Source organism: Sprattus sprattus (genome assembly GCF_963457725.1).
Source record: "Sprattus sprattus genome assembly, chromosome: 9".
In the NCBI taxonomy this organism is placed as follows: domain Eukaryota; kingdom Metazoa; phylum Chordata; class Actinopteri; order Clupeiformes; family Clupeidae; genus Sprattus; species Sprattus sprattus.
In genome coordinates this window covers 2,044,733-2,067,284 of record NC_137928.1, presented here as the reverse complement: position 1 = coordinate 2,067,284, position 22,552 = coordinate 2,044,733, and the positions used below count along the sequence as shown (strand labels likewise).

The following is a 22,552-nucleotide window of genomic DNA, read 5'->3' as shown; positions in this document are numbered from 1 at the left end:
TGTGCAACCTGAGTGAGCTGAGGAAAGGTGTGGAGGTGAAAGCAAGGCTCAGTTCCCACAGTCAGAGGCAGCTTGAGTTACCGGGCAGCTTTCACCTGCAGCCACTCCCTCCGGCCCTGTGGTTTCACCAGGAAACTCTTAACAACCCCCCCACCCCCTCCCCCCACAGCCAAGGCCTTTCTAAATACCACTCATTGTTTCAGCATGGCAAGTGAACCTTTCAAACAACAGTCGCTGATTTAAAAACAAACAGCAACTGGCCCTACAGAAAGCCCAGGGCCAGATCAGGGCCAGATCAGGGCCAGACTCATCCCAGATCCATGCCAGAGTCAAGATCTCTCTGTTGTTTTATGACATACTCCAGGAAATTAAAAGCCTGATATGTACCTATGATAGTAATCTGGTTTAGCATGTTCTGAGGTAGGAGACGAAAGAGGTCTTTGTGTGTGATATGGTTTTGTTTGTGCCAGATGGTTGTTGTCTGTCTGTAACATTAAGAACATTATGGACTGTGTTTGCTCCTAATGCATAATAAAGCTTCTACATTCACTTCGCCCTGAGTGTCTCTTTCATCTTATAATTACACAAAAAAAGACCTGGGGATTAGCAATAGTGAAATTATTTGGGAAAGTTTGAAAGCGTTTGACAAGATTTGTGTGTGCCAAATGTCACGGATGGTCAGGTGATTCTAAACAGTGCTCTTGTATTTAAAGATGTCCTCTGGCTTTGTTTACATTTGAAACTGTGCTGTTATTCCAAAGGTGCTGGATGAAGGGGAAAACCACATCTAAATACAACCTAGCACTTCCTTCTTCTCTGTCACATGAGCTACTGCCCCCTTGTGGGCAAATACTATTAAAGCATGAAGGCCTGTCTGTGAGAGTGAATTTGACATACTACCTAATGTATATCTATTTATATGAATTCAAATATGTGATTCTTTATTTGCCATTTCATTTTATAGGTGTACCTTAACTTGTGCCCATTTAAAAAAAAGCTCACCGCTGCTTATAAGTGGAATGGACATTAACTTGATGAATTTGATTAATTAACCATCACTACTTGTCCATAAATACCCCTAGGATGACTGAACTGAAAACCCTGTGCATGAAATGATTGTCTCCTCTTTTGCACTCTGCTCTTCAGGACATCCATAAAGCCGCCGCAGCCATGGCTCTGCAGGTGCTGGGCATCACGTTATCCATGATGGGCCTCGCGGGCACCATCCTGATCTGTGCGCTGCCCATGTGGAAAGTCACGGCCTTCATTGGCACCAACATCGTGGTGGCGCAGGTCTTCTGGGAGGGGCTGTGGCTGAACTGCGTGTACGAGCGAACGGGCCAGATGCAGTGCAAGCTCTACGACGCCCTGCTGGACCTGGACCCCGACCTGCAGGCGGCCCGCGGGCTCGTGGTGGTCACCATGGCGCTGGCCTGCCTGGCGTTCGTCCTGTTCGTCGTGGGGGCGGAGTGCACCAACTGCTTGAGCCACCCGCGGGCCAAGGCACGCATCGTGGTGGCGTCGGGCGCCACCTTCATGCTGGCAGGTGTGACGGCCGTGGCGCCCGTGTCCTGGACCGCCCACGCCATCATCAGGGACTTCCACAGTCCCGTCGTGCACGAGGCGCTGAAGCGAGAGATGGGTGCGGCCATCTACCTGGGCTGGGTGACCGCGGGGCTCCTGGTGGTGGGGGGAGGGGTGCTTTGTACCAGCTGCCCGCCGGAGAGGGCCGCCTCCTCCCCACGCTACATGCAGGCCCAGCCGGGCGCCCACTGCAGCTACGCCATCAAGAACTACGTCTGACTCTGGTCTACGCCATCAAGAACTACGCCATCAAGAACTACATGTGACTCTAGTCTACGCCATCAAGAACTACGTCTGACTCTACGTCATCAAGAACTACGTCTGACTCTACGTCATCAAGAACTACGTCTGACTCTACGTCATCAAGAACTACGTCTGACTCTACGTCATCAAGAACTACGTCTGACTCTACGCCATCAAGAACTACGTCTGACTCTACGCCATCAAGAACTACGTCTGACTCTAGTCTACGCTATCAAGAACTACGTCTGACTCTACGGCATCAAGAACTACGTCTGACTCAACGGCATCAAGAACTACGTGTGACTCTAGTCTACGCTATCAAGAACTACGTCTGACTCTAGTCTACGCCATCAAGAACTACGTCTGACCCTAGTCTACGCCATCAAGAACTACGTCTGACTGTACGCCATCAAGAACTACGCTTTCAAGAACTACGTCTGACTCTACGGCATCAAGAACTACGTCTGACTCTACGGCATCAAGAACTACGTCTGACTCTACGGCATCAACAACTACGTCTGACTCTACGGCATCAAGAACTACAGCATCAAGAACTACATGTGACTCTAGTCTACGCCATCAAGAACTACGTCTGACTGTACGCCATCAAGAACTACGCTTTCAAGAACTACGTCTGACTCTACGGCATCAAGAACTACGTCTGACTCTACGGCATCAAGAACTACAGCATCAAGAACTATGTGTGACTCTAGTCTACGCCATCAAGAACTACGTCTGACTGTACGCCATCAAGAACTACGTGTGACTCTGGTCTACGCCATCAAGAACTACGTCCGACTCCTGCAGCTGCGCCATCAAGAACTACGTCTGACTCCGGCTCAGCATGCCTGGGATCGGAACAATCTGCATAACTTAGATATTGATCCGGTCCCTGAGCATTGACAACTCATCAAGGAATGTTTAACCATCAGATTAGACTCTCCACTCATGCGGCAGCCTGGCGTGATGGCTGGTGTGATCATATCTGCTGAGCCAATGGAGAAGTAATGTTTTCCCTGGGAGACGTCCAGGCCTCTCCTCCTGTTGTCTCTTTTATTTTAACAATAAAAAAATGTTGAGAATGCTTTTGTTATGTTTTTAAACAGCTTTCAGCGACATAAACTGAGTTCCCCTTTGATTACATTTAGTCCTTTAGCAGACGCTTTTGTCCAAAGTGACATACAAGAGAGAGAAGAGTCAAGTTACGAGCATTAGAACCCTGGTGTAACAATAAATATTTGATGATTAGTGTTGATTCAATGATGTGTTATTGTTATATGCCACTGTAAACGCAGATGTTTTATGCCACTGTTAACGCAGATGTTCTATGCCACTGTAAACGCAGATGTTCTTTGCCACTGTAAACGCAGATGTTCTTTGCCACCGTAGAAGTTCTTCTTTTTGTGACTTTTATTTTGGTGAAAATTGAATAAAGATCTTTTTAATAAGCTGCTTGTCTGTGTAGAAAAGGCACATAGTTAAATAAAGAACAAGTTTACGGCTCTGTGCCAAAGGGCCACAAAGCCCTTTATCCATCAGCCTTGTGTCGTAGGCTATCACTTTAAATGCTCACAGTGGCATCACTGTTTGGTTCACTGAGTGGGAGAGTGGGAAAGAAAGGGATTGTTTTGAAACTATGGAGAGGCAAACATCAGGACTCGCTCTCTTTCTTCCCTTAATGCCTGTTTTCGCCCCCACGCCTATTCGAGGAATCTGGAAGAGCAAGTTATGCTACAGTGACAGTCAAAGCTTAACGCTAAGAGCTTTGTTGTTTTGATACGTCGACTGGCAGCATGGACGATGTGTTGGGTCTGACCGGCGTCGTATTTGGCCTCGCGGGATGGTTTTGTGCTCTACTGACCCGCTTCCTCTCCGTGTGGACGATTAGGGGCACTGTAGACAACACCACGGACTCTCTGCCGCTGCACTGGGACGGGTTATGGATACACTGGGAGCAGAAAGGAGACAGCTCTCTTCACTGTCACTTCATCCAGGCGATGCTGCAGCTTTCGGGGAACTTCCGATCCTGGAGGGCTCTCATCACAGCGTCGATCAGCGTCGCATTTGCAGCGAACGCCCTTTACGTTGTTGGGCGACTGAAGTTTCCCCGCCGTGTCCAGGTCAAAGTGGTCTCGGGTGTTTTGTATGTGGTGTCAGGCGTGCTGCTGCTGGTGGTGTCGTCCTGGGTGTCCCACCGCAGCTCTGAAGCGCCGGACAGCGTGACTTTATTTAAACGAGACTGGGGACCGGCACTCTACACGGGTTGGGTCGGAACCGCCCTGCTACTGGTGGGCGGCGGAACTTTGATCAGTACATGCTGTTTCTCGCCCCCCACAGTGGTTATTATTGGCACGCCTACGTCACCGGGGGCAGCTGAAGCGGGGCACCCTCTCAACACTATCCATAGTGCAACCTTCAGCTATGACGACCCGCCCTATAACCCGACTACAAGACCGTTCTGAAAATCAAAACGTTTGCAACGCTATCAGAACAAACGGCGGCGTATTAGGGCCATTGTAGCCTATAGGAACTGGGGGAGGGCTAATAATATTCCGACAAATATATATGTATTTATGAGATGTGATGAGGCTGATCCAGCTTTGCAAAGTGAAGCGATATGGTTTTGGACAAAAATACCTTTTTCCTGAGTTTTTTCTCTCTGTAGGCTATTTTTGAATGGCCCTAATACGCTGTCGTAAAAACAAGATCACAACTAGCCGCCTACAAATACATATGGACCTTATGTTGGCGATATGGAATCGTGTTTACAAACATTGCCTTAATTTGTGGTGGGGTGGACTACTATAATATGTAACGATATAGCCTACTCTATATAGGATTTATTTCTGCATTACAATTTGTTTTCACACTAGTGCTAAAGGCTACAATGTAGACTAATTATTATTTTTATAGCATATTGGGTGCTTTTCCTATTTGTGCTCAGGAAGAGGCTAGACACCTTTTGTATCAGATGAACTGTGAATTAAATGAGATCATACGGTCATATTATTCTGTGCATCTTCTCCAGTGCCTCTGCTTTGACTGGTTCAGTGGAGTGCATGTCCTGTCTCAATTATGTGTCATAGACTCATTCATGATTTTAATTGATACTGTATGTTGTTCAGTGTATACGTAGTAGAAACACACTTATGAGTGCATGTCCGGTCTTAAATATGTGGCACCAATTATTGAAAGCAGGCCAACACACAATTAATGTCATAGCGTACATGTGGCAAAATAATGGAACCAGGGAAGTAGAGCTCCTGCTTCAGTAATACATTATTCTTGGCGCAGGAGGTACGACACATTTAGTATCCTTCTCAGAAATCAATATTCTCTGGTATTACAGGAAAACACCTGGGCTTCAGTTGATACACTCATATATGGTTTTAATGAATAGTGTTTATTGTAAAGTGTACATGTAGTATATTGCATTGTGAATATACAGACACACTGACACGGTTGATATGTTTAAATGGCAATGTGCTCATAACTAAACAACCTGGGAGTCTTTCAAGACAATATGCTCCCAAAATGATACAACCAATCACTTTTTAGTGTGAAATCAGCAAGGCACAGTTAGGTTGATGGGCTTCTGCTTGGGCTTGGAAAAGCCATGCTGATCAGCTCGTCAATCTCCTGGAAGCAGCCAGGATCGATTAGACACACCTGAGGAAAGAGAGACACACACACACACAAGCCACCGCACACAGAGACACACACACACACACAAACACACACAGATACGCACACACACTTACTTAAGGCATATCTTGTATAAAAGGGCACATCAAACTGCAGAGAAAGTTATGCATTTGGACATTATAATGCCCTAAGGACTATATCCCTACCATATAATTTATATTAAGATCTGGCCTTAAAGGTATGGCGTGCAGTTTTTAGTGGTATCTATTAGTAGAAATGGAATATAATATTCATAATCATGTATTCATTACTATAAAATGACCAGTAACTATGTTTCCGCTGGATCTGAATGGACTCCTTCAGCTGGCGGATCACCTCCAGGGCCTGTGGAGAAGCACTCAGGGTTGGGCACTGGGCTACCCAACTGTCTTAGTTGAGACTTTATTGGATGTTTTTATTTTATTTTTTGTAGATATGACAAATACAAGCAAAAAGAGGAAGGAGTAAGCATTGAGTTTTGATAGAAAGAAAGCTTTTGAGTTTTTGAGCAACCAAGTGTTTATTCTTCTACATGCAGACAACTCTTACAACATCAACAAAACACTTTGCCAGACTCCTTGATACACTTACTGGCAAGATAAGTTAGGTTCCAATAATTAAAAAAAAAAAACATATCAAACTAATCCAATGTAATCTTGGTTTCACATCATGATCACAAATGAGACATTTTGGACCATAAACAAATGTTAAACATTGCATTACAGTAAACATCCAGGAGGGGGCAACATGTCTCTATAGTACTGGGGCTGTGACTTACAAAAGTGATGACTTGGAAAGGTCAGAACATGTAGGAGAGAGAGATATGATTAGGACATTGAACACTCTGCAATAATTCTTAGTCATTATGCCCAAGAACTACTGGGCCAATACATCTGAAGGTGAATACGGTGGTCATATCTGTATGATTATTGCTTGATTTGGAACCCCTTGATCCAGCTCAGGTGCTGGCCAATGCTTCTGTACTGTTATTGCCCTGGCCAATGCTTCTGTTATTGCCCTGGCCAATGCTTCAGTACTGTTATTGCCCTGGCCAATGCTTCAGTACTGTTATTGCCCTGGCCAATGCTTCTGTTATTGCCCTGGCCAATGTGTTTGTCAGGCTGCCACCACTACGCAACTGACCTATGTGTAGCGCATGTAAAAAATGTATCATTGCTATTGATTAACAAATGAGCAGAGAAGCTGTTGCATGCTATTTTAGAAGTTACCTGACTAACTGATCAATTCTGCCTGGTGCAATACCCCCACCTGGAATCTAGGGTGCAATACCCCCACCTGGAATCTAGGGTGCAATACCCCCACCTGGAATCTAGGGTGCAATACCCCCATCTGGCCTCTAGGGTGCAGTACCCCCACCTGGCCTCTAGGGTGCAATACCCCCATCTGGCCTCTAGGGTGCAATACCCCCATCTGGCCTCTAGGGTGCAATACCATCACCTGGCCACTAGGGTGCAATACCATCACCTGGCCTCTAGGGTGCAATACCCCCACCTGGCCTCTAGGGTGCAATACCCCCACTTAGCCTATAGGGTGCAACAACCCCACCTGGCCTCTAGGGTGCAATACCCCCACCTGACCTCTAGGGTGCAATACCCCCACCTGGAATCTAGGGTGCAATACCCCCACCTGGCCTCTAGGGTGCAATACCCCCACCTGGCCTCTAGGGTGCAATACCCCCACCTGGCCTCTAGGGTGCAATACCCCCACCTGGCCTCTAGGGTGCAATACCCCAACCTGGTCTAGTTTCTGAAGGCCAGGTGTCTGGCTGATGGACAATCTATACAAAACCAATGCTGACTTTTCCTTGCACTGTCCTGTGAATAGTGGTATCTTTTTATTTTTATTTTTTTTTGGTTTATGTATAACCAGTGAACAAGTAGGCACTATTTGCAGTTGAGTGGCATTAGTGGTAGTATGAGCCAAAGCCATACAGTGGGTAAAAAAAGTATTGAACAAGTCACCATTTTTCACAGTAAATATATTTCCAAAGGTGCTATTGACATGATATTTTCACCGGATGTTGGTAACAACCCAGATAATCCATACATACAAAGAAACCAAGTTCAGAAATTAAGTTATGTGTGATAAATAAAACAGGCAAAAAGTATTGAACACATGAAGAAAGGGAGGTGCAAAAAGGCATGGAGAGCCAAGACAGCAGCTAATAGTTGTCTCAGTACTTAGAAAGCAATCCGGCCCCTTGTCAGTGCATATTAATATCCAAACTGATTAAAAGGTGTCTTATTAGTGTTACACAAGAAACATCTCATGTTGGGTAAAAGCATAGAGCTCTCTCAAGACCTTTCTCAATATCTTTCTCAAGACCATTCTCAAGACCTTCGCAACCTTATGGTTGCAAAACATACTGGTGGCATTGGTTACAGACGCAACCTTATGGTTGCAAAACATACTGGTGGCATTGGTTACAGACGCAACCTGGTTGCAAAACATACTGGTGGCATTGGTTACAGACGCATTTTTAAACTTCTAAATGTTCCAGTGAACACTGTTTTGGCCATAATCCGGAAGTGGAAAGATCATAATTTCACTATAAACTGGCCATGACCAGGTGCTCCTTGCAAGATTTCTGACAGAGGAGTGAAAATAATTATCATATATAATAATTATCCAAGAGCCTTGAACCACTTATGGTGAGATTCAGAAAGATCTGGAATTTGCAGGTACAGTTACTTCAAAGAAAACAATAAGTAATGCACTCAACCGCCACGCTCACAAAATAAGACTCCATTGTTGAAGGGAAAGCATGTTGAAGCTCGCTTAAAGTTTGCAGCACAACATTTGGACAAGCCTGTGAAATACTGGGAGAATATAGTCTGGTCAGATGAGAGCAAAATGTAACTCTTTGGATGCCATAATGCACACCATGTTTGGAGGACAAATGGCACTGCACATCATCCAAACAGTGAAGATGGAGATGGGAACATCATGGTGTGGGGCTGCTTTTCAACATACTGTACTGGCAAGCTTCACATAATTGAAGTAAGGATGAATGAAAAAAAATTACCGAGACATTCTTGATCAAAATGATGATGATGAAGATGAAACGAGGGCGGACAATTCAGCAAGACAATGAACAGCCAAGGAAACTCACATTGGTTTCAGAGAAAGAAATTAAAGCTGCTAGACTGGCCCAGCCAATCACCTGACTCGAATCCAATTGATAATCTATGGGAACTGGGAAGAACTGATTATCAGAGTTCATAGAAGAGGCCCACGGAACCTTCAAGATTAAAAAAAAAACAGTTTGTTTGGAAAAATGGGCCAAAACACCTGAGCAATGCATAGGACTAGTTGCTCCATACAGGAGGCGTCTTGAAGCGCCTTGATATAGCCTACTTTTGTACAAAGTATTAAATAAATATCAGTAAGCATGTTCAATACTTTTTCCCTTTGTCATTTCACATTATTACACACAACTTAATTTCTGAATTGATTTGTTTTGGTTTCTATGGTTTGAGTTACAATTTCTAAGTAGCTTTAGTTAACCAGTGTGAAGTAATTGGGATCTTGTAAAACTATGCTTCCCCAACACTGTTTTTTGGGTTGAGATGCTTTTTTTAAAACGTTCATGGTTTTATTTACACCAGTGTCTTCCAACTTAATCCATAACAAGTCATTTGGGTAAGTGTTGTGGTTTCCCCATGAACATGGACAAGTTGACAAGTTGAACGTTTTTGTTTTTCCTATAGCAAACCCAGTGGAGGATCAGCATTGATTCAGAAACTTACAGAAATTAGTGGGTACAGTCATGTCGTCTTACACACAACAGGTCAAATAAACAAAATTTCACTTTAACAACTCCTGTCGCCACTAATGAGCTTGAGTGCGCTGTAAAATCTGTGATCTGTACACTGGTCTCTTGTTTGTCCATCCATCGATCTATTCTTCCATTCATTCATCATAGGATTTCTGCCCCGGCCTGCCCGTTTTATTTCTGCGGAAATGAAACTAAAACGAGTCGTTTCTTCCCTTTAGTGAACAACACGCAGTTGAACTTTCCGCAAAGAAGCTCCCAGAAAATACTGTTCGTGAGTATCTCAGCATTGAATTGCAAACGTTTAAATCGGTGCTTTAGCACAATGGGTTTGATAATATTAGGCTATTACTATAACAGGGATTAAAACTCGTGGAAAAGTTTAGGTTAGGCTACTATTGTTAGTCCGTCCTCAACACGATGTCTGGGTCCACACCATTACTCTCGTTATAGCTTCTTTAGAATATATAGCTCTCACTATAGCTCCTTTAGACCTGGTTAATGTAGGCTACTTGTTTCTATGCATTCGATTTATAAAATTGCCAGAAAGCCTACAATTTTACTGCCTTAAAACGAGCTCTTCAAATAAAGTGCATTCTCACCGGGAGACGGGGTAATAACATAGAACATCGGTGAGACAATTGTGCCCAATCTTGATTAAGCTAAAGTTTTTTTAGCTACGTTTTTTGGTTTTCTCAGCCTTGCAAATGTAACTGCTGCTTTAGATTCAGTAAAGCTGAAGGATTGGTTTTGTCTGCAAACCCTTTGAGCTAAAATGTGTTTTATTTCCCATGATGTCAATAGGCAGTTAACTGTTTTAGGCAGCTGTTTGGACTAAAATTACTTTAGTGACATTGTTTTGTTAGTAACAATATTCCTTTCTATTGCGATTACTGTTATGATTGATTTTACAATTATGATTGTGTTGGCTGCTTTGAGGTCTAAACAGTCAGTGCATTGTAAACATCATGACTCACTCTCTTTCTTCCCATAATGCCTGTTATCAACCTCACGCCTATTTGAGAAATCTGAGTGAGCAAGTTATGCTACAGTTACAGTCAAAGCTTAATCATTAAAGCTTTATTGTTTTTTTTTTTATATGTCGACTAGCAGCATGGACGATGCGTTGGGTCTGATCGCCGCCGGATTGGGTCTGTCGGGCTGGTGTTGTGTACTACTGACCCGCTTCCTCTCCGTGTGGACGGTTAGCGGCACTATAGACAACACCACGGACTCTCTGCCGCTGCACTGGGACGGGGTGTGGATAAACTGGGAGCAGAAAGGAGACGACTCTCTTCCCTGTCACTTCATCCAGGCGATGCTGCAGCTCGGGAGCTTCCGATCTTGGAGGGATCTCATCACAGCGACAATCTGCATCTCGCTTGCTGCGAACGCCCTTTACGTTGTGGGGCGATCGAGTTTGCCGGTCATAGTGGTCTCGGGTGTTTTGTATGTGGTGTCAGGCGTGCTGCTGCTGGTGGTGACGTCCTGGGCGACCCACGACAGTTTTGAAGCGCCGAACAGCGTGACTTCATTTAAACGAGAGTGGGGGCCGGCACTCTACACGGGTTGGGTCGGAACCGCCCTGCTACTGGTGGTGGGGGGAGGTACTCTGTTCAGTACATGCTGTTTCTCGCCCCCAAAGAAGAGCGGGCGATCTAGACGCAGGAATGGCAGAGGGGAAAGAAAGCCCCTTTTTTAAGTAACACATTATTTTTGATATACACTTTCAAGCAGTCAGTAAACAATACACCAAAAAATAGAAAACACATTGTTCAAAACATAGCTATAGTTCTCATTAGATTTTCTATCTCAAAACGAATTTCATATGTAGCCTATCTGTCATTGTCTTTTGATGAATGAAAATATGTTCTCTCTTGTGGATTAAAATGTATCAGAAATTACTACTCTGCTTTTCTCTTATTTGAGTTGGTTCTTTCTCCTCCCGATACGTTACTGTACCCTGCATCTCACTCACAACTCACTCTTGTTCTTTGTTGATTTGAACCTGCAACCAGTCAAAATCAATTGAGCCGTCAGGACTGTTACTGTACCAAATAGAAAGCACAATGTTGAGGGCCAAACAACTTGTTTATTGTACATTATATAGCCTACAATGCACTGTAGGCCTACTACATATATACACACTGCAAAAATGCTTTTCTAACCTAGTGTTATTACTCTTATATTGAGATGAAAAAATCTAGTTGGTCTTGTTTCTAGCTAAACTGTACTTACCTAGTGCTCTTTTGTAAGGTTATTTTTGCCTATTTCAAGCAAATATAACTTATTTTAAGAAATCTAAGTCCAAGTCCAATTTCACAGTAGGTGCAAGACTCTGTGGCTTGTAGGCCTCTCCAGGTCTCCGTCTAACCATCAGACGACCATGTGTTGGGCAAAGCTGAAAATTGGACTCATCAGAGAAGACGAACTAGGAGACCCTCCAGTCCGCTTTGGTTCAATCCTTATGGTCTTTTACAAACCTCAGCCAGGCAAAGTACAACGTTGTCCCGGAAGAAAAACTTGCTTCCTTTTGCTCTGACAATGTTCCCCAACTCTGAGAAGTGTTTTTTCCAGCAGGGCAATGCTCCATGCCACACAGCCAGGCCAGTAAAGGTGTGGATGGAGTATCACCAGATCAGGACCCTGTCATGGCCAGCCCAATTTCGAGACCTGAATCCCATAAAAAAAACTCTGAAATGTGATCAAGAGGAAGATGGAAGGTCACAAGCCATGAAAAGAAGCCGAGCTGCTTGAATTCTTGCGCCAGGAGTAGCATAAAGTCACCCAACGGCAATATGAAAGACTGGTGGAGAGCATGCCAAGACACATGAAAGTTGTGATTTTAAATCAAGGTTATTCCACCAAATATTGATTTCTGAACTCTTCCTAAGTGTAAGCATTAGTATTGTGTAGCTTAAAAATGAATATGAGCTTGTTTTCTTTGCATTATTCGAGATCTGAAGACACTGCATCTTTTTTGCTATTTTGATCAATTGTCATTTTTCTGCAAATAAATGATCTAAATGACAATATTTTTATTTGAAATTTGGTAGGAATGTTGCCAGTAGGTTATAGAATAAAACAAAAATGTACATTTTACTTTAACACATACCAATAAATATTAAAACCAGAGAAACTGATAATTTTGAAGTGGTCTCTTAATTTTTTCCGCGGCTGTATATGTTTTGAACAATGTGTTTTCTATTTTTTGGTGTAGTGTTTACTGACTGCTTGAAAGTGTATATCATTTTTGATATGAGAGCAGTGTTTGATTTTGAGCCCAGGTAAAACTGTTTTGAGGCGAAAGTTTCATTTTGCAAGAGGATTCAGAGGTTTTTTTAAATAGTGCTTGAAGATGAGCTTTTGTGTTTACAGTTCAGAGAAAATGAGTGACTGTTTCAAGAAATGTGTTTACAGTTTTTTACAATCGGATACACACTAAAATCAAAAGTGTAACACAATTATCAAAACCTTCACTCAAGGAGCAAAACAACGGCTCAGATCTGCACAACTATAAGCACATTTAAACATCATTTTTGCGAAACCATACACACAAGTGATTTGCAAAGCACTAAACACACTTTTATGCTTTAGACAAAGACGTATATCAAGAGGTCACTTCCTTGCCATTCCAAAACACTGACTGCCAAATTACCACACCTGAGCCGGTCAAATAAACACAGCCATCAAGTGCCCAAACACATGATTGCTTAATTGTAGACACAACAAACAGGTTTAAGCACTATAGAAATGCAGCAGATGAGTAACTGTAATCTGTCTTCAACCAAAATGGAAGGAGTCAAAAGAAGAAGAGTGAGGGCGAGAGGGGGAATCCACAGAGGAGGAGAAGGAGGAAGAGGCCGAGGCCATGCCATGAGGCTGAGGTCAAGGTGGAAGTGGGACATGTTTTGTTGTGATTCTCCATGTTGACATGTTGACTGATTTGGGTATATGGAGAGAATTACGTCAATAATATTTTCATCAGCATTGGTCTTGGGTAGTGTTTTTACTGTATTGTGTATTTTCACTTTCTCTGTGTACTTCTCTCTAATCACTGAGAAGTAGTTTTGCTAAAAGTGTTTTAGGTTTATAACAGAAGTGTGTAAGTGGTACAAACAGAATTCAGTATATGCAATGTGTGTGTTTCATATGGTAACAAAATATGGTTTTGTTTAATGAGTGTATAGATTTTACAAGAGTGTTTCATTTTGCAATGGATCTGATGTTTTAGCTCATTGGGTGTGTGGTTGTGCTTATTGTGTGAGGAGATTGAAAAGCAAAACCAAGCAGTCAAAATTGTGTGTATCCAATCGTAAAAAACTGTAAGCAATTGTAAAAAAAAAAATGTAATTGTAGACACAACAAACAGGTTTACAGTAAGCACTATAGAAATGCAGCAGATGAGTAACTGTCATCTGTCTTCAACTAAAATGGAAGGAGTGGTTGTGCTTATTGTGTGAGGCGATTGAAAAACAAAACCAAGCAGTCAAAATTGTGTGTATCCGATCGTAAAAAACTGTAAGCTGTGAATGGCAGGATGGACATGAAGAGAATAAACTTTGAACCTGACTAGCTGAATCATTCTGCCTGGTGTAATACCCCCACCTGGTCTGTAGGGTGCAATACCCCCACCTGGTCTATAGGGTGCAATACCCCCACCTGGTCTATAGGGTGCAATACCCCCACCTGGCCTCTAGGGTGCAATACCACCACCTGGCCTCTAGGGTGCAGTACCCCACCTGGCCTCTAGGGTGCAGTACCCCACCTGGCCTCTAGGGTGCAATACCACCACCTGGCCTCTAGGGTGCAGTACCCCCACCTTCACTAGTTTCTGAAGGCCAGGTGACTGATGGACATTGTATAGAAAACCAATGCTGACTGTCCTTCCCATGCCTTTCCTTCAGAATCAGAATCAGAATCAGAATTGTGTTTATTGCCAAGTAGGTTTACACCTACCTGGAATTTGTTCTGGTGAATAGGTGCATACAGTAAACATAAAATATACAAATACAATTAGTACTACACATAACATATAACATAAAAACGCAATATTTACTACACACGAACAGGTGCTGCAGGGATGACAGATTGCAGCCAATCACCTTCTTAGAAGAACAAATGATACGCTGCAGTCTGCCTTTGTCATTGACAGTGGCAGCAGCGTACCAGATGTTGATGGAGGAGGAGAGGATGGACTCGATGATGCAGGTGTAGAAGTGCACCATCATTGTCTTTGGCAGTTGGAATTTCTTCAGCAGCCGCAGGAAGTACATCCTCTGTTGAGCTCTTTAGGGTTATCTTTTGATTGTGTTTGGTTTATGTATAACCAGTGAACAAGTAGGCACTATTAGAATTTGAGTGGTATATTTTACTGCCTTTAGTGGTAGTATGAGCCGTAGACATGTAGGTCTATGGTTTGAGTAGCTCTAGCTTACCAGACTAGATCTCTCCCCAGGGTAGCTGTCGCTCAAATTCTTCCAGTGTGAAGTAATTGGCAACTTTGGAAAACTATGCTTCCCCAACACTGTTTTTTGGGATGAGATGCTTTCTTAAACGTACATGGTTTTATTTACACCAGTGTCTTACAACTAAATCCATAACCAGTCTTTTGGGTAAGTGTTGTGGTTTCCTTTTTTGTTTTTCCTATAGCAAACCCAGTGGAGGATCAGCATTGATTCAGAAACTTAATTTAAAACTTAAGAAATTAGTGGGTACAGTCATGTCGTCTTACACACAACAGGTCAAAATAAACACAACCCCCCCCCCCCCCCCCCCCTTTCTTCCCGTTTTATTTCTGCGGAATAGAAAGTTAGGCAATTTGTTTCTTCCCTTAAGTGAACACGCATTTGAATTTTCAGCAAAGAAGCTCCTAGAAAATCCTGTTCGTGAGTATCTCAGCATTTAATTCCAAACGTTTTTAAATCGGTGCTTTAGCACATTGGGTTTGATAATAGTATTACTATAACAGGGATTAAAACTCGTGGAAAAGATTAGGTTAGTATTGTTAGTCCGTCCTCAACACGATGTCTAAGACCACACCATTAGCTCATTTAGAATGTAGACCTGTTACTGTACTTGTTTCTATGAATTAGATTATAAAGTGGCCTGCAAGCTTACAATTTTACTGACTTAAATCGAGCTGTTCAAATCTGAAAATGCTGCAACTACCCCTCTTCTCCAGTCAGAAAGACCTGGTCCGTTATAGAGTTGAGCCACCGTTAGCGCCACGAAAATGAGTTGGGATGTTAGACAGAATTGTATCAACACATGATTAGCCTGCTCAGATTGCATGCCTGCGCACATCAACTTAAGTGCATTGCCACCAGGAGACGGGGCAATAACATAGAACATCGGCGAGACAAATGTGCCCAATCTTGAATGAACTAAAGTTGAATCTTTTTTGCATTTCTTTGCCTTGCAAATGTAACTACAGCTTCAGATTCAGTTAAACTGAATTAATGGTTTTGTCTGCTATGTGAAATGTGTTTTATTGCTCATGATGTCAATACAGTTAAAGGCACCCAGTGCAACTTTCGAGGCTTTAAAATAAACATTCAATTTCTAGTCTTTTTTACACGTAGTAAGTTTCAATAACTCCATACCATTACATACCGACATTCAAGCAGCAAAGATGACACGTCGTTGTGTGGTGAGAACTGATAGAAAATCGATAACAACAACAATCCCCGCCATTTTCTTTATTTTTTGTAACCTACAATAAATAAAGCAGGCTTCCAGTCAATGGAAAAATGGCTTCTCCCCACCGGCGATTGTTGTTGTTTACGATTTTCTATCAGTTCTCACCACACAACGACGTCTCATCTTTGCTCCTTGATTGTCGATATGTAATGGTATGGAGTTATTGAAACTTACTACGTGTAAAAAAGACTAGAAATTGAATGTTTATTTTTCATTGAATGTTTACATAAAGTTGCACTGGGTGCCTTTAACTGTTTTAGGCAGCTGTTTAGCAGACTAAAATGACTTACGTGTAAGTGACAATATTCCTTTCCATTGCTATTACTGTTATGATTGATTTTTACAATTACGATTGCGTTGGCTGCTGTGATGTCTAAACAGTCAGTGCATTGTAGACCATGTAGTCTACATACTGCGGATACCTAGGTTAGTAGGCTATGTCACAAATGGATGTTAAGGTGGCAGTGGGCAACAGTGAATGCACTTTATTTATGAAGCACGATTAAAACGAATAGGCCTATGTTTTGTTATAACACCTATAACACCTTGCATCCATTTGCAGTGCAATACTAGCCTAGGTATTCGCAGTAGGTAGACTACATGGTGAAATACTAACCTAGCAGGGACTTGCGGTCAGAAGAGGCAGGGGAGGCAGAGCCTGTCATGTTGAAAAGTAAAAAAATATATATACAGTATATATATATTATAAAATAAATATTCATATTTCTCTACTAATCTCTGTTATGGGTAAAGTACAGTGACAGTAAAAGCTTAATGATTAAAGCTTTTTTTGTTTTTGTTTACGTCTACTAGCAGCATGGGCCTGTTGGGTCTGATCGCCGCTTTACTGGGTCTGTCGGGCTGGTTTTGTGCACTACTGACCCGCTTCCTCTCCGTGTGGACGGTTAGCGGCGCTGTAGACAACACCACGGACTCTCTGGCGATGCACTTGGACGGGGTGTGGATAAACTGGGAGCAGCGAGGAAACGGCTCTCTCCACTGTCACTTCATCCAGGCGATGCTGCAGCTAGCGGGGAACTTCCACTCCATGAGGGATCTCATCACAGCGACAATCTGCATCTCGCTTGCAGCAAACGCCCTTCTGATTGTTGGGCGAATGAATCAGCTGACCAAAGTGGTCTCGGGTGTTTTGTATGTGGTGTCAGGCTTGCTGATGCTGGTGGTGACGTCCTGGGCGACCCACGACGGCTCTGAAGCGCCGAACAGCGTAACTTCATTTAAACGAGAGTGGGGGCCGGCACTCTACACGGGTTGGGTCGGAACCGCCCTGCTACTGGTGGGCGGAGGAGCTGTAGTCCGTTCATGCTGTTGCTCGGACTCACATGATTCTACTCCTGCTTTTGAGATTAATATCGGAGGTGATACTTCCAATGTCTCCCATGCTGCTGAGAGTTTTGGTTCTATTTATGACTTTGATCCCTTGTATTTTTTTGATGATTACATGTAGATGAACACATTTCTACATCCTATAATCTATAGGCTATCTATTTCTTCAATCCATTCTGATTGAAAGAAAAGGTGCAGTGAGACTCTTGTCTCGCTGCAATATAGCCTACTGTTTGCTTGTGAGAGTTGAATAAAGACATTTTTAACAAGCTGCCTGTCTGTGTAGAAAAGGCACATAGTTAAATAAAGAACAAGTTAAAGGCTCTGTGCCAAAGGGCCACAAAGCCCTTTATCCATCAGCCTTGTGTGATATCGTAGGAAGAGCGGAGGTTAATTGATACCCAATTTTATGTTTGTTATAATTACTGCCGCCTGCCGATTACTCGTCTGCCTCACGATTTATTCTTATAAAAAAATAGCCTGCTGGATTATCATTTAAACCTCGGACTCAAAGCATTCATCATCAGGATTTGAGACTCTCTACTCTACTGGACTATTATCTAAACCTCCAACTCTCATTCTTTATTAGATTGAGCCAGTCTGCTCTCGGACAACATAAGGCATTGACATCCTGTAGAAAACAGCACAAACTCATGCCCCCCAGGTGTCAACTCTAATAATACTGTTTATGTAAATATGTCAGAATCTGGCAATGTTTTCTACAGAGAAATATATGACACACACCACTATCTCAGAGCAGGGGGCTTCATATAATATTATGGCATGCGCCTTCCTATCCTATTCCAATTTTAAACTCTACCCAACTTACAGTAAAAAGCGAAGGCCATAGATACAGTAGTTACAATAGGAACCCAGTGCATATTAAATCTTTACCTCGGGATATTCCTCCTTTGTGTCAACCACTCTATTCATAAAATATTTCGATGGCAATGCTAAATATTAGGTCCCTATCAGGCCAAACATTTCTCATTAACGATCCTATTTGTGAACGTAAATGACACTATATGTTTTAAACTGAAACCTGGTTAAACAAAAATGGGTCTGCAGCTCTTATTGAAGCAGGCAATTACAGCTCCATTATCCACACAAACTACTATAAGAGTATTACCACTGGTGATTTTAACATATATGTGGATAATGGGAACGACTCGAAGGCTAGGGATTTTATGAATTCCATGGGCTTTACACGACACATCACTGAACCCACTTCCGTTGATGCACTCATGCATGGTTTTAATGAATAGTGTTTATAGATATCCTTCTTGATAGACTTGAAAATTGCATGTCCCATCTTAATTATGTGGCACCCATTATTGAAAGCAGGCCAGCTAACAGTGGAAACACACTGACTGTCATAGCGTACATGTGGCAAAAGAATGGCACTATCTGCTTAAGAAACACATTATTCTTGGCACAGGAGGTACGACACATTTAGTATCCTTTTCAGAAATCAGTAAAATCTGGTAACACAGGAAAAAACGTAAGCTTCCGTTGATGCACTCATGCATGGTTTTAATGAATAGTGTTTATTGTACAGTGTATATGTACTATATTGCATAGTGAATATACAGACACACTGACACGGTTAATATGTTTAAATGGCAATGTGCTCATAACTAAACAACCTGGGACTCTCAAGACAATACCACATGCTCCAAAAATGATACAACCAATCACTTTTGAGTGTGAAACAGTCCAATATTGTTATGTTGTCATACCCCGTGTTTTTTAACTGGCATGCTAGCTGGAATCCGCTTCCTCTGCCCTGAACCCCTTAGGAGCACAATAAGACATTAAGCAAGGCACAGATAGGTTGCGGGGCTTCTGTGTGAGTCTTGGAAAAGCCATGCTGATCAGCTCGTCAATGTGTCTCTCTCTCACACACACACACACACACACACACACAAAGGGCTTCAGTGTGAGGCTTGTAAAAGCCATGCTGGGTATTCAGTCGCTAGTACTGACCACTGAAAAACACCTTTCTTTAATTAATTATTTCCCCCTTTGAAAAGGCATTGTACAATTTTCACAGAAAATAACAGCATGTTCCACAGTGGTCCTTGCAGGACGTGCGCCTGTCTGATGTGATCAAATTACCTTTCCTTAACAATATATAGGAAAAAGCCCTCCCTCCTCACAGACAGTTTAATGAGACCTGTGGGACAGGAAGTGATGCGCTATTCCAGCCTCTCCTCGCCCTCCTCTACAGGAAGTGATGCACTATTCCAGCCTCTCCTCGCCCTCCTCAACGTCCTTGAGGCTGAGGACCTCCAGAGTGCCTTTGCCTTTGGTCTCGCAGCGGATCAGCTCGTCAATCTCCCGGAAGCAGCCAGGATCGATCAGACACACCTGAGGAGGACACACACACACACACACACACACACACACACACACACACACACACACACACATATAGGCACAGACACACACACACACAGACACACACACAGACAGACAGGCACACACGCACGCACGCACACACACGCACACACACACACACACGCAAACTTTAGGCATATCTTGTATAAAAGGGCACATAGAAGCGCAGGGAAAGTTATGCATTTGGACATTATAATCACAAATATAACTGTGATGCCATAAGGACTATATTCCTACAATATCATTTACATTAAGATCTGGCTATAAAGGTATGGTGTGTAGCTTTTAGTGGTATCTATTAGTAGAAATGGAATACAGTATTCATAATTATGTATTCATTACTGTATAATTACCAGTAACTATGTTTTTGTTAGCTTAGAATTAGGCCTTCGTATCTACATAGGGAGCAGGTCTTGCTTTCACACTTCTGAAAGGCAATGGTTATCATCTGGTTGCAATTAAGCATAATCACCGCTAGATGGCACTAAAAACCAAACTGTCCTTTTGAGCGCCATTATTAATGACACCGCACAAGTGGAAGCAGACGAGGTTCACATCTGGGCCAGATGTGCTCCTGTGTTAATGAACTGCTATGTGGGATGCAAGGGCCCTCACCATCTCCAGCTGCTCATCGAAGTCATAGGGAGCAGGTCCTATTCCACGGAGCCAACCATGACAAACCAAAACACTGGGCTTTTCGCGTTGTGCATAGGTATTTACACACGCTTGTAAAGGGAAGGGTATTCAGCTGGTGAAATACCACAAACTGTCCCTTTGAGTGTCTTTGTTAATGACACTGTACAGGTGGAAGCAGACGAGGTTCACATCTGGGCCAGATGTGCTCCTGTGTTAATGAACTGCTATGTGGGATGCAAGCGCCCTCACCATCTCCAGCTGCTCATCGAAGTCCTCGTCCTCCACCACCTTGATGAGGGGCTTCAGCTTCTCCTTGAGCCGCTTGCCGTCTTTGGCGGGCAGCACGAAGCGCAGTCGCATGTGAGCCCGCTGGATCTGAATGGACTCCTTCAGCTGGCGGATCACCTCCAGGGCCTGTGGGGAAGAAGCACTCAGGGTTGGTCACCTGGCTACTCAACTGTCTTAGATTAGTCCTCGTCATTTGGTGTTTTTTTTTTTTTGCAGATATGGCAAATACAAGCAGGAAGAGGCAGTGGTATGCATCGAGTTAAGATAGAAATAAGGCAAGTTTTTTGAGCAACCAAGTGGATATTCTTCTACGTGCAGAAAACTTTTACATCATCAAAACACTATATCAGACACATTGATACACTTACAATAAGGCTCTAATAATATCACAAATCAGACATTTTGGACCATAAACAAATGTTTATCCTTGCATTACAAGAAACATCCACAAGGGGTCCATATGTATCTATAATACTGGGGCTGTGACTCACAAAAATGATGAATTGACTAAAACGTACATACAGGCACCAATTCTAAATGATTAACCTCAAGAATTACTGGTCAAGTACATCTAATGAGGCCACATCTGGTGCTTCTGATACAGTATCTACCCTCACCTTATGGGAGTCTTAGTACAAACCTGCTGTTTTGTGCTCTTGTTTGCTTTGACAGAGTAGTGGATGTCCTTCATGGCTCTCTCTATGAGGCTGACGGTGTATGGCCGCTTGGTCTCCGGATTGACGCACTTCTCGGCCACTATCGTTGCGATGTCTCTGAACATCGTTTCGAGCTGGTTCTGCCGCTCCTTGTCTGACACTTGAAGTTCTCCCTTCGCTAAAATCTGAGAACAGGCCGTTAAAAATAGATGTGAGCAGGGGCACAACTAGTGAGTTGCTACAATTAAATATGTATCCGTAGTCAACCATGGATGAGTGCTCCTACTCACTTGTTTGCACATTTCCGTCAAATCGTCGGTCCCAAATGCTTTGGACAAATCCTCCTTTTTAGCCACTTGGCCCTTCGACACATTGATGAACACCGTAGGTGTCTGTAGGACTTCATCTAAGTCCTTCTCTCTATAGCAGAGACAACATTGGAGAATTCAGTTCACTTGAAATTTCGAACTAATGTTAAGCTGTCTGGCAGTTGCACCGCATTAAACTACCTCTAAAAAAGGTTTTCAAGTAAGTAATTTGAAGTATAATGAATGCTACTATGGAAAGCTATACACATTATGTCATTTAGCACCATTAATTGTGTAAAGGGAAGTTCCCTTTAGAATCGTTTGAAATCGAGACTAGCCAGAAATCCACCCTTTGTCTATCTCTAACACTTTATTGGGGATAAACGAAACAACTGCAATAATAATTTACAACAAACAAATAGAACACTGAACATGCACTAGCTGTGCTATGCTAGCTAAATAGCTAGCCACCATGGTGATGTGTTACTGGCTAACAGTTACTCACGCTCCTGATCTCCAATTCATGACTTTATTCTTATAACAGGCTATTTCAAATCGCTTTCCGCCCTTCTTCATCCTGACGACTGCCACGTTAGTCAGTCGAATCTGGTTGGTTGGCGTGAATATCGACATTTTTGATAGCAAGACCTCAATGCTATTCAGAGGTACCGTTTGCTTCGTAGCTGAATGCTGTCAGTTTTCTCTACCTACGACGTCAGTGCATGGTGCATGGCGTAGCATGCGATTTCTGTTGTTGTTCCTTCACAACGCTCCGGAGTGAAAGTACAACCTGGCGTGAAACGGTCCTACTTGGATACACAAAACTTGAGGCATTTGCCATGGCAACCGATACGCTTACACTTACAACATGAGCAGTGCTGTGGAAATTGCACTCAGGTAAGACATTG

The 22,552-nt window shown here is 43.0% G+C and overlaps 5 protein-coding genes across 5 annotated transcripts; 4 read left to right on the top strand and 1 right to left on the bottom strand.

Annotated features, from left to right (window-relative positions):
• Window positions 1-1,170: 1,170 nt before the first annotated feature.
• On the top strand, window positions 1,171-1,803 carry LOC308370553 (claudin-4-like; the record flags this gene model as incomplete). The annotated part of the gene is made up of 1 exon (XM_080845217.1): window positions 1,171-1,803. One exon carries the CDS (start codon window positions 1,171-1,173, stop codon window positions 1,801-1,803), a length of 633 nt encoding a protein of 210 aa, XP_080701343.1.
• Window positions 1,804-3,620: 1,817 nt separating this feature from the next.
• Window positions 3,621-4,289, top strand: LOC308370548 (claudin-4-like; the record flags this gene model as incomplete). The annotated part of the gene is made up of 1 exon (XM_080845212.1): window positions 3,621-4,289. The coding sequence occupies one exon, from the start codon at window positions 3,621-3,623 to the stop codon at window positions 4,287-4,289; it is 669 nt and encodes a 222-aa protein (XP_080701338.1).
• Window positions 4,290-10,421: 6,132 nt separating this feature from the next.
• LOC308369958 (claudin-4-like) lies at window positions 10,422-11,009 on the top strand (the record flags this gene model as incomplete). The annotated part of the gene is made up of 1 exon (XM_080844519.1): window positions 10,422-11,009. One exon carries the CDS (start codon window positions 10,422-10,424, stop codon window positions 11,007-11,009), a length of 588 nt encoding a protein of 195 aa, XP_080700645.1.
• A 5,817-nt stretch (window positions 11,010-16,826) lies between these two features.
• Window positions 16,827-17,477, top strand: LOC308369957 (claudin-4-like; the record flags this gene model as incomplete). The annotated part of the gene is made up of 1 exon (XM_080844518.1): window positions 16,827-17,477. One exon carries the CDS (start codon window positions 16,827-16,829, stop codon window positions 17,475-17,477), a length of 651 nt encoding a protein of 216 aa, XP_080700644.1.
• Window positions 17,478-18,863: 1,386 nt separating this feature from the next.
• Window positions 18,864-22,340, bottom strand: sbds (SBDS ribosome maturation factor). Its single transcript, XM_080845209.1, has 5 exons — window positions 22,150-22,340; window positions 21,627-21,756; window positions 21,321-21,521; window positions 20,642-20,806; window positions 18,864-19,726 (listed from the first exon to the last, which is right to left on the bottom strand). Exons 1-5 carry the CDS (start codon window positions 22,275-22,277, stop codon window positions 19,598-19,600), a joined length of 753 nt encoding a protein of 250 aa, XP_080701335.1. The 5' UTR covers window positions 22,278-22,340; the 3' UTR covers window positions 18,864-19,597.
• Between the last annotated feature and the right edge of the window lie 212 nt (window positions 22,341-22,552).